Source organism: Crocuta crocuta, unplaced genomic scaffold, assembly GCF_008692635.1.
Source record: "Crocuta crocuta isolate KB4526 unplaced genomic scaffold, BGI_CrCroc_1.0 scaffold134, whole genome shotgun sequence".
Taxonomy (NCBI): Eukaryota; Metazoa; Chordata; class Mammalia; order Carnivora; family Hyaenidae; genus Crocuta; species Crocuta crocuta.
In genome coordinates, this window is record NW_027530183.1 from 3450601 (window position 1) to 3462953 (window position 12353).

Genomic DNA, 12353 nt, shown 5'->3' on the forward strand with positions numbered 1-12353 from the left:
ATTAGACACTTCAACAAAGAAGATATATGAATGGCAAATAAACACATTAAAGATGCCCAATGTAAAAAGTAATTAGGGAAATATAAATTAAAACCACAATGATATACCATTACTTACCTATTTCAATACTTAAAGTGAAAAAGACTGAATAAACTGAGAATTTTGAGGATGTGGAGCAACTAGAAATCTCACACATTATTGGTAATACTGTGAAGTTGGACAACCATTTTAGAACAATTTGGCATTCTTATAAAGTTAAACATACACTTACCATAGGTCCCAGCAACCCTACTAGGTAGTTACTCAAAAGAAATATAAACCATATGTTCACAGAAAAAAGTGTATTTGAAAGTTGATAGCAGCTCTATATCTATCAACTGATGAAATTTTATTTGTATGAAAGAAAACTACCCAGCAATAAAAAAGAAAGAAAGAAAGAAAAAGAACCCCTACTGATACATACCATACTATGGATGAATCTCAGAAGTATTATTCTAAGTGAGAAGAGACAGATACAGAAAATTACATAATATATAATTCTTTAAATGAAATTCTAGACAAGAAAAAACTATGGTGATAGAAAGCAGAGCAGTAGTTGCCAAGGGCTGGAGTGGGGGTGAGAGGAGCAGACTGACTGTAAAGGGACACATTTTTGGTGTTGGAAATGTGTTATATCAGGGGTTGGCAAAACTTTCCCTTTAAAGGTCCAGATATGGGGCACCTGCCTGGCTTAGTCTAAAAAGCATATGACTCTTGATCTCAGGGTTGTGAGTTCAACCCCATGCTGGGTGTAGAGAGTACTTAAATACATAATTTTAAAAAAATATAAAGGGCCAGATAGTAAATACTTTAGGCTTTGAGGTGGGGGGAGGGTCATTTGATTTCTGCTGTAATTACTCAACTCTGCTGTTGTAGTGTGAAAGCAGATATAAACAATATGAAAACAAATGAGCATGGCCAAGCTCCAACCAAACTTTATTTACAAAAGAAACAAGCCACAGTTTGCTAACCCTTGTTTTCCTCATGATTATAGAGATGATTGCTCAACTATATATATTTCTCAAAATTTATTGAACACTCAAAATTTATGAATTTTATCATATGTCAATTATGCCTCAATAAAGCAGATTTGCAGAAAGATAAAAGTTTTTCAAAGGCAATACAATATATAGCAGAAGTGTAACTTTAGAAAGGTGTATTCATGAGATTTAAAAATCCTCAGGTTAGAAGAAAGATGCTAAAGTTAAAGAGAACAGAGCGATCATATACATTATTAGGAATAGGGCAACCTACTTATGCATTAAGCATACTACTTACACAGAGAAAACTAAAGCTCAGAAAGGTTAAATAGATCATCAAAGTTCACACAGCTGGTTGAAACAAGAATTCAAGTGCGATACTGTCTGATTATATATTCCCATACAAATTCTGACCACTGTGCTAATCTACTTTCTACCTTTGTTAATGAAAAATGATAGAATTTGATATTTATGTCCTACAAGTATAAAAATGTAATAACCGAGGAAAAACATAACTACATTTAATGCCTTTAAATGCTGACTCAAACAAAACAAACCACCGTCTTTCGTACCATAAATTCTAGATTAAAGGTGGTATAAGTCTGTGAGTGAAACCTTTTCATAGACACTTGTAGGGCTGGGAAACTTGGCTTGGCAGCAAATAGAAGGAATACTATTACATGCTAGGGAGGTGAATCAGGAGAATGTTCTGAAAGTTTCTCTTTTCAACAGAATACTGTACTTGCTATTCTTGTTAGAAGTTAATTTAGTGCTATCTTTCTAGTTATGGTAGAACTAAAACCATAAGCCAGTTTTTTCTGACCCCCTTCCATTATGTGAATTATTTGATATTAGTTGAAAGAGCATTTTTAGAAGATATAATTGAATTTTAAGCCTTTTAAGAAAAAAAAAACTAAATAATTCTAGAATCAATATGAACTCACTCCTATATCCAGTCAGTTGTAAAATTCAGTTGTTACTTCTTTATAATGTATTGTGATATATTTATAATGTATTTTGAGTATGGAATGGAATAAAAGCAGAGAATCCATTACCAGACAGATGTGGGTTCAAATCACTGTTTTGCCCCAAATACCAGCCATCAACTTTGGGAACATTACATTTCCTCTTTGAGCTTCAGTTCTCTCCTTTACAAGATAATTAAAATACTATGGTTTTAGTCAGGAATAAGGCAGATGAGATAATGAATAGTACCCAGTTATTGGCAAATGAACTTTTAGATAGATGTCCTCCAACATTTCTTGCTTACTTTGAAAAAGATACAAAGTTTATCATTTGTAATCTTGCATGCTTACCTTTAAAAATTCTAACTCTGTCTCTTTTTCAGAAGCTCCCACATAAGTATTATGTAATTTGGGTAACTCTTCTTTAACATAGGATAAATCAAGTTTCTCCATCACTCTGGGAGGCAAATAATGCTCCAGTCTAAAATAAGACATACCATGAACCTGGAAAAGAGAATGTTTTTATAAGCAATTCTGTTTGCCCTCTTCCTCCTATCTTAAAGTTCTTGCCTAAACTGAGACATAAGACACTTAAAAATTTTGTAATGTTTATTTATATTCTGAGAGAGAGAGAGAGAGAGAGAGAGAGAGAAGGGGAGGTACAGAGACAGAGACCAAATCTGAAGCAGGCTCTAGGCTCTGAGCTGTCAGTACAGAGCCCAACATGGGGCTCAAACTCATGATCTGTGAGATCATGACCTGAGCCAAAGTTGGACGCCAAATGGACTGAGCCACCCAGGCATCCTGATGTAAGACACTTTTATTTAGACTTCTCCCTGAGGAGTTAGGGGAAATGCATCAGTCTTTGTCTTTCATTCAGTGAGGTAAAATGACTGAACTTAGCAAGTTTAAGGAGACTGAAAACAAATGTCACTACAGTCAAGGTTCATGTTATGAAGGATGCTACTCAAGTGGCAGACTCTTGCCCTTCCTTTCTCTTAGATCCACTTTTTTCCAGAACAACTAGCCATGAACATCTGTTCTTTGCCCCATGAGCTCTGCTAGGTTCTCAGGCCATCACTGCTTGGATCCATGTGGAAGGAAGAAGACCCCTGTGATCTAGATTTGGCTGGTAACCCCTGTGCCTGGTATCTATTAATTAGAAATTGGGAGAAGATATCCTGAAACTGTGGAACAAGAAATTTTACACAGGAAAAAAAAATAAAGAAAAGGAAGGCTACACTGTATGATTTTATATACGAATGTATGCAGGGAAACTGGTCACTTTGAGGTGCCAAACTAGCCTCGAAAATCTCCAGATTTAAATAGCAAACACATCAACTAGGTTTGGTATTTTTATGCTGAGGATAAAAGTATCAATATAAAGATGGCCCTGAAGAAAAAACAAATCCTACCTCTGGTTGATAATCTCCATACTCAGCCTGGAGAGCCAAGGATGCCAGCAATAAAGAAGTCTCATCATCACAGTGCACTCTCTCCTCCAAGATATCCTTTCGCAACTGAAGATAATACTGATGACAGGTCAGAGTGTGTCTAGAAATATAAATATGCACAGAAAACATGTAGGCTTTATCTCGAACCTAAAGTGGTTTTTATTATTGGCCTATAAATTTAGTTCCCAAGATGGTTTATTATAAAGCTTTTTAAAAATGTTTATTTATTTTGAGAAAGAGAGAGAAAAAGAGAGAGAGCATGAGCAGGGCTCATGAGAGGGCAGAGAGAGAGGGAGACAGAGAATCCCAGGCAGGCTGTGTTGTTAGCATGGAGTCCAACAAGGGGCTCTATCTCATGACCATAAAGTCATGACCTGAGCCAAAATCAAGAGCCAGATGTTTAAATGACTGAGCCACCCAGGTGCCCCTATTATTTAGCTTTCAAGGCACAAGAATTTAATAAACCGTATTGAAAGAAATATTTCTTTTATGATAAAGACATTACCATTGATCAGAATCACATAATTCAGTAGCAGTAAACTAAACAGTCAAAAGACCAGGCACCAAAAAGAGAAAAATAGAAACTCTTGTGTACTCACTGTATAAGACTAACATCATCCATGAAAAATTTAATCCGGAAAAACAAAGTAAAATTAACAGTGGCTTTGCTCTTTTTCTTTGGTTCTTCTTTCCATCCCTCTGGGGCCACTTTGGTTAATTTTAAATCGGGGTCAACAAAGAAATATTCATTATCTAAAACAGAATGAGAAAACACTCAGATAAAATAAAAATACTTTAATGTTTTCTTCTGATTCCTTCAGGTTTTTTTTTTTTCTTGTCCGACTTGCACAAAACAGTTTCACACAAGAATGAAACCAGATTGCTAAGTAGTATGGCAAGGAACTCTGAGGGACTCCATGTGGATGAGGGCAAGATGCCACGGTTCCGTCTTGTAAGAACAAGGGCTCTATGGGCAGACAGACCCAGATTCAACCCCACCACATCATTTACTCTCTGCAGGACACTCAATAAGTTATTTAACTTTTCTAGACATCAATTTTCTTGTCTGTAAAATCAGGATAGCGCAAATTCCTGCTTTCTAGCTTTGCTATAGGGAACAAATGACCTAATGTATATAACCCTCTTGGGAAAGCATGTGGCATATGGTAGGCATTCAGTTAATATTAGCTATTGTTTATTATTATTGAGCTTCCATCTGAAACCTAAGAGAAACAATACTCATCATTTTATTTCTATTTTTAATGCCATTTAAATATTATTGACTTTCCAAGTAAAAGATTATCCAGAATGTTTAAGAAATTAAACAGAATTAATAGAATTAACAGAATTAATAGAATTCTGGTTAATTATTCATTGAATGGTATCACCTGATTAGTCCAAAATTACAACTAGTCAAGTGACAGAACATTAATAGGCACTAACTGAATATTTATTATGACTCTACAAAATAAATTATTAGTTTTTGAGAAACAAGAATTCAATAAAATAAGCTGAAGAATACATTTCTTTTGTGACAAAGAAGGCATTACCCTGATCTTGTAGGGTTTCAGGATAATTTGATCCATAATTGTAATTTATGGTACCCTGTTGTCTAAGCTAAGTTAAATTTTTGAGGTAAATAGGAATCTAAAATATTGAAAATTTATAAATATAATGATTTATTGACAAAGCATTTATTAAAGCCCAACTCCAAAGCAGTAAGAAGCTATAGAAATTTGAACTGATAAATACAAATGGTTTCTTTTCTAAAAAAAGAAATTTTTAAATTAAGTTTATTTATTTTGAGAAACACAGAGATAGTGTGAATGGGGGAGGAGGAGAGAGAGAGAGAGAGAGAGAGAGAATCCCAAACAAGCTCTGTGCCATTAACACAGAGCAGGATGAGGGCCCGAACCCATGAAACTGTGAGGTCATGACCTGGGCTGGAACCAAGAGTTGAATGTTTAACTGAATGAGCCACCAGGGCTCCCCTAAATATTCTATTTATTTTTGAGAGAGAAAGATAGAGAGAGGGCAAGTGGGGGAGGAGCAGAAAGAAAAAGAGCGGGGGAACAGAGGATCTGAAGCGGGCTCCGTGCTGACAGCAGCGAGCCCGATGTGGGTCTTGAACTCAGGGACCAGGCGATAACAGCCTGAGCTGAAGTTGGATGCTCAAGACTGAGCTACCCAGGCACCCCAATAGAAGTGGTTTCTACTAAAGCTGTGCTCTGAGACCAATGTGAATGTTTCAAAGTTCAGTGCACATAAAGCTTAAAAAATATGTAAAATGACTCATTTGCATTCATGAGCTGAAAACATTTTAAAAAGTCACTGTATATTTCTAGGATAATAGGCTCAAGAAGTTGATGTAGGCATTCAGATATAAGATCCTGCTATATATTCAAATTCAGATTAGCAGCATACTTAATTTCTAGAGCACATGTATAGGCAATTGACATATATAATGGTCCCCCAAATACAATAATTAAGATCCACTTTTGTATAGATTGAGCTAATGAAAAATCTTCACTGTCAGGTATAGAAGATGCTAAAAGACACAGCTATTAAAACAATGAACCTAATTAGGAGAAGGGAGTTCCTAACTCCTACTTCTCAATGCCGACATGTTCATGTAGTTAACATTTCCCAAAACAAGTTGGGCAATAACAGGTATGGAAGTCAGCTTGTTGCCAAGTTTCCGTGCTACACCCTGAACTTAAAATATATTGGTACCTTTGAGGGTAGCTAGTGCAAACAAATGATGTTCCACTAAGCCAATGTGGGCCACAACCATATCAAACACATCTTTACATATAGCTTTGGTATCACAAGTCAGTTCCAGTCTCTGTCCACTCAGAAGCTTTATGTTTACTTTTCTTCGGTTATCTTCAGTCTTCCCTTTCTTGGTCTACAGTTGAAAAAAAACAAAAAAGGAAGGATATCTATTTAAATGAAAATTGTAAGAATTGTAATTGTTTTTTAAAAAAAATCATTACCGAAAATATTTTGTTAAGAGTGTCACAAATTGGTTTTATTACTTACAAGGATAGACCGTGGCAAATCCAAAGATATAAATGGTTCGATTGTCATTTTCACAAACTCTGGGCCAAAGAAATTCTGCAAATCACATAAGTAAAATCAACAGTTTTTACCACTTACTCTAGAGCTTTTCTTAAAGGGAAAATAATCATAATCATAATCATAATCATAATAATAATAAAGTACATGTAAAGCCACCACAACAGAACTATGTGATCTGAAACAAACACAGAAACTTTCAGTAAAGAAGTATGGTACATTTTACAAAGAACATGAATGGAATATGCCTTACACCAAATGTAAACAGAAGTTCTTCCTCAGTTTCATTTTTCACAGTGATGTCAAATAAAAGCCTCGCTTCACACTGTTTTAAAAGTTTTTCTTTTTTTGGCCTTCAGATAAACTCAGGTGCTCAAAAATAGTAGTAGTCTTAATTATTGATGTAATGCAGTTATCAAGCTCATGCTAAGGATTTGGTTTAGTATTGCTAATGTGGGAAGTGACTGAACACACTTTATTTGTTTTAGGAAGTGGTATTTGAGGTATTCTAAAACAAATCATAGTTAAAGGACAACACATACTTTGTAATTATAAAATATACATATCTATTCATAATCATATTTTTGGAACCCTGTGACACTGTTTTTTTTCCCTAAATAGTGACAACTAGGGATCTTATAGGCATCAGACTTTGTCCCCCACCTGCTGCCTCTAGTGAGAAAACATGGTCTCAGAAGATGGAGTCTACACACTGTATTTCCTTTACCTCCTGTATAACAAGAAGTTTTGGGGGCACTTGGGTAGTTCAGTTGGTTGAGCGTCCAACTTCGGCTCAGGTCATGATCTCACGGTTCATGGGTTCAAGCCCCAATAGGGCTCTGTGCTGACTGCTAGCTCAGAGCCTGGAGCCTGCTTCAGATTCTCTATTTCCCTCTCTCTCTGACCCTCCCTTACTCACGCTGCCTCTCACTATCAGAAATAAATTTAAAAAAAGAAAAGAAAAGAAAAGAAAAGAAAAGAAAAGAAAAGAAAAGAAAAAAAAGAAAAGAAAAAAGAAGTTTTGCGAAGAGTGAATAACTGGTCGAGGAAATAAACTCCAGATGGGAGAAGAATTAAGAATAGACTGAATACTTATGTCCAAATGGACAAAAAGTAATATGAAAGGGTTAATCTTGATGACAAAGACAGCAGGTGGTGTGTGCATGTGTGTGTGTTCGTGTTAATGCATATGAATGTGATCGCACTAATGAAGGTTACTGGTGTTTTATATTTTTTTTACTTCTTCTTTGGCTGCCAGGTGTGGGAATTCTATCCACTTAACCAAGTGTGGAACATGTGACAGATACCATTTAAGTAAAACTTTAACATTAAGTGTTTGTTAATACTCAACGAACCAACCGGTAGGCCACATTTTAAACAAGAATAGAAACAGCAGAAAACATGAAAATGGTCTGCCATGGGAAATACAGAATCTAATACAGATCAACTAAGGCAACAGGGTATAAACAAGTTAAAATGTGTCTGCACTAAAAGTAACACAGAAAAAAATTAAAGGTAAAGAATACCATTTATGAATCTCTAATGAGCCATACTTCTGCATTAGCTCTCTGAAACTATGATTTAGGAAAAAGGTGTATATACATATATACAAATATATATGTGCTCTTTATGCTTTATGCATACTTTTAATTATTGGAGACCCACACTAATTTATATGATATTCTGCCTAGTGCTTAATTTTGACAAAGGTATTGGTTCTAATCATAAATTGATGAAACCTGATTTTCTTCCTTTCAGCTTAAAATAAATTCAGTCATATTTTATTAGAATTGAATAACTTTAAAATTGGACAATATCTTATAAATGATGACCCAATTACACATTTTGAAAATTAGCACAATAAGGCACAAAGTGGTTTAGAATTGATCTAAAGTCATTTAACAGCATTATTAGGAACAGAAACCAAATCTTTGAATGTGTGGCTCAACGCAATTTTTACCACCCAATACTATTTCTTCTCCTCGGAAAACTATGAGGGAAATTTGAATTCTTTCAACTTTAGGGCATACAAATGTGCTTTTAAGAGAATTCTTTGAAACAAGCAACAAAAAACAAAATAGAATCGGGTAATACACTTTGTGCAGAGCTAGAAAGACAAAATTCACTCTAGATTTTATTACTTTTACTACTATTTATTTCATGTTTGAAGAATTATTTGTAAAGGAAAAATACAAACAAGATACTGCCTTACCTATCAAATTTGTGATGATAAAAAAATGACAGTATCCAGAGTAGGTAAGAATATGGTGAAATAGGCATGATCACAGGAAACATAAATTGGTACAAACTTTTTGAGGGGAAATTAAACAATACATATCAAATGTCTTAAAAGGTGTTTGCCTTTGACTTGGCTATTCTATTTGGAGGAAGTTACCTGCAAAGATTTAGCTAAATGTATTTTCATCAGAGCATTGTTTACAATAGCAATAACAAATTAGAAATATTTTCCATGTTCAATAATTGTAAACTGATTGAAGAAATCACAGTATATGATAAGGGCACATAACAAAGTACTTATAGCCATTAATATTATAGAAGATGTAAAATGTTCAAGATATTTTACATGAAAGTATTATTCATTTTGAACTTGTTTATAAAATTATATAGGATATGTTGAAAGAAAAAGATAAACTAACTGAATATTTAAAAAATCCTCCACTGATATAAAATGCAGATTTGTTCCTTTTATCTTTGAATATTGTAACATGAAGATATGATGCTTGGAGCTCATATGGTCATCTTTGGACTACAAAGTAAATTACTATCAAAATTCTGAAAATGGCCGAGCAAAAAGGTGGAATGCACTTGATAACATTCTTGAGGTTCTGAACCAATGCTGAGTTCTCTATTCCTGATCTTGGTTTGTGGGATAATAAATTTCTTAATATTAAAAGATAATCCTCTACATTACTGAATAAATCCAGTAGACTTTAAGGATCATGAATATACTTTTAAAATATACAGCTAAGATATTCTAAATCCATTTAATGTTCTTTTAAAAAAGGAATCATGAAAACAGCTAAATATTTATTTTAATATCAACTAATATGATACTTAACACTAATGGAAATTAATATGGGATTTCAATTTCATCTACAGGCAACTTTAGGACACCTATAAAATTTAAAAAGTATTTTGCATAACACATCCCTGTGAGGCCAAGTTCAAATGCAGTAATCTGAGAATTAACTTACCCTCAGTTTTCTCTGGGTCATGGCGGTTTCAAGGGCCATTTCTCTTAAGGGATCCCTACTGATGTCAAGCATAGAGGCTTTGATTGTGTCTCCTGGATACAGGCTCAATCGAGACTGTCTAAGGGCCAGTCTGGCTTGCAGCTGCATCATTTCTTCTTCTTGCCGTTTTAGCATGATCTCTTGATTAATTAAGTTGCCTTCAAGGGGTGTTTCATATTGTCTACTATAGACAAAAGAGAAAAGGGTTGGGAAGAAAATAATTATTTTAAGTCTAATCCAGAAAAAATCAAACATGTTAAGTAAGGTATCAAGAACTTACACAAACTTTATTTTGTCATCCCAGAAGAACCCGTGCAGTAACATTTCGATCCTACTTTTAATATATCTATATAGTATGCTGTCCCATTCTCACCAGATCGATCTATATGCTCCAACCCTTATTTGAGCAATCTAGCATCCTCTAAACACTGCTTCCACTGCAGTTCTCTTCAGATGGGGCTGTTTATTTTTATAGTCCTGTACCATTGGGCCTTAAGCTAGGATAGAGATTCTCCTTAATTCTTATATCAGCTTCCTGACCCTTGTCAACCTACAAGAGCCCCCAGCCTCCTTGAAGTGCATGCTATGAAATCATCCTATCCACTGCTCTGCTTTGCTCTAGACATTAATGTCCTATTGATCAACTCTCCCTTATTCATTAAAGATTTAAGTGCCTGACTCAGTCCTCTTCTCCACCATTGCTCCTGTCATCATTTAAGGCAGTGTCACACAGACTGAGGAGTCCTCCAGCACACTGGCCTCCTCCACTTCACCAGCCATCTACTCCCATAGTCATGCTGCCTATAAACAATAATTGCACTACCTCTAAAATATCCTATTTCTATTATCTAATGGCTTCTCCATATAATCATATAATCTTTTTCTTAGCTCTCTACCTCAAATACCCTTCTTCAAATAATTCATCGACTCTACCCCTATTTGTCCTTATCCTGCTTGAATTCCAAGGCCCATTATTAAAATCATCCCTTTGCAAATAATTTCAACTCTCATGAAACTGCAGAACCATGTTGAACTCATCTCAGTAGGCTCTCAGCACGCACTGGCAACTCATTTTCTTAGAGAACTATTTTATATCTTCTTCCTTCCCTTTTCTTTTCAAAGCTCAAACACTCTCTCCCTTTCTACTGATGACCTTTCCTCAGTTGTCTTGGTGAAATGAGAAGTGATCAGGAAATCACTTCCTCATGCTTCTACCACCAAACTTTCCAAATCTACACCCACATGTTCTGCCTTCTCTTCTGTTACAACGATGGATTTCCTGCATGCTTACACAGGCCCAATACCTCTACTGTGCATAAAATTCCACCCCTCTCCTACTCAGAGACTTGCTCCTTCAGTTACCCTCTCACTTGCATCATACACTATGTCATTTTCATTAGCAAACAAACGTGATGTGTTATTTCCCACTCAGAACAGAAAATCCTCCTTTGGTTCTATACCCCCTTTTGGACTCTATCCCATTTTTTCCTGCTGTCGTTTAGAGTAAACCTCTTCAAATTACCAGTTAAGCTTTATCTCCACTTCATCTCCCAGTCTCTTAGACTCAGACCAATGGTTTTAGTCGCTACTATTCCACCAAAGCTGTTCACAAAAATGACTGACCTCTCTGCTGTCAAAGCCAAAGGATAGTTCTCAATTTTCATTTTACTTGACTTCTAAGTGCCAAAAGATGTAGTTGCTCAGTCCTTCCTATTCTTAAAACATTTCCCATTTGGAAATTCATGCTCTTTTTATTTTCCTTCTAATTTAGTGGCTCTTCCTTCTTAGTCTCTTTTGCTTGTGCCTCCTTCATTTCTAATTTAGTATTAGACTACAACAGCACTCAGCTCTCCAGATTCTCCAAGTCTCCATATATACGCCATACCTACAAGATCTCATCTAGTTATGTGGTCTTAATTATTTTATATTGTGCTATAACCCAGTCTCTCTGAATTCTAATTCTATTTGCCTATGTGAGTGTTCTACTTGGATGTTAATATCCATCCTTAGGCTAAAATGTCTCAAGCCAGATTCTTGATAGTTTTTCCCCAAGTAAAACTTTTTGTCAAACTGGTTGCTTACAACAACTTGGAATCATTCTTGATTCCTCTATCTTGCAAATCTTGTATCTAATTGAATAGCAAATCCTGAAGGTAGAACCTTGAAAATATGTCTTCTCTATCACCAACAATCTTGTCTGTGCTGTCCATCCAAATATACTACTATCACTGCCTAACTGGTCTTTTACTCCTTTAATCCATTCTTCACAGAACAGAACAGACTAATCTCATTAAAATGTAAATTAGATATAGTTTTCAAGCCATCCAATGGCTTCCCAATATACTTAGAATAACATCCAAATCATTCACCTAAGCTTCTGAGGTCTGACATGATTTGGATCCTGGTTACTACTCACTCTGCCCTTTAACTCACCCTGCTGCACCCACACGATCCTTCCTGTATTCCTCTAACTTGCAACACATCTCCCATACCTCTCCTACATCAAGGCCTCTGTTCTTGTCGTTCCTTTTGTCTAGAAGGAACCCTCTGCCTTCTGATATCTGCACAGTTCACCCAGACACT

The 12353-nt window shown here is 35.4% G+C and overlaps 1 protein-coding gene across 9 annotated transcripts in view; it reads right to left on the reverse strand.

The window, feature by feature from the left end:
- Positions 1-12353, reverse strand: part of PTPN13 (protein tyrosine phosphatase non-receptor type 13) — a 199399-nt gene that overhangs the window by 67248 nt on the left and 119798 nt on the right. For all 9 annotated transcript variants that reach the window (XM_077765150.1, XM_077765152.1, XM_077765151.1 and 6 more), the window contains 6 exons: positions 9732-9954; positions 6481-6555; positions 6172-6346; positions 4038-4191; positions 3400-3538; positions 2336-2488 (listed from right to left, as the gene is read on the reverse strand). In XM_077765150.1, coding sequence (XP_077621276.1) covers positions 2336-2488; positions 3400-3538; positions 4038-4191; positions 6172-6346; positions 6481-6555; positions 9732-9954 — 919 coding nt within the window. The remainder of the gene's footprint in view (positions 1-2335; positions 2489-3399; positions 3539-4037; positions 4192-6171; positions 6347-6480; positions 6556-9731; positions 9955-12353) is intronic.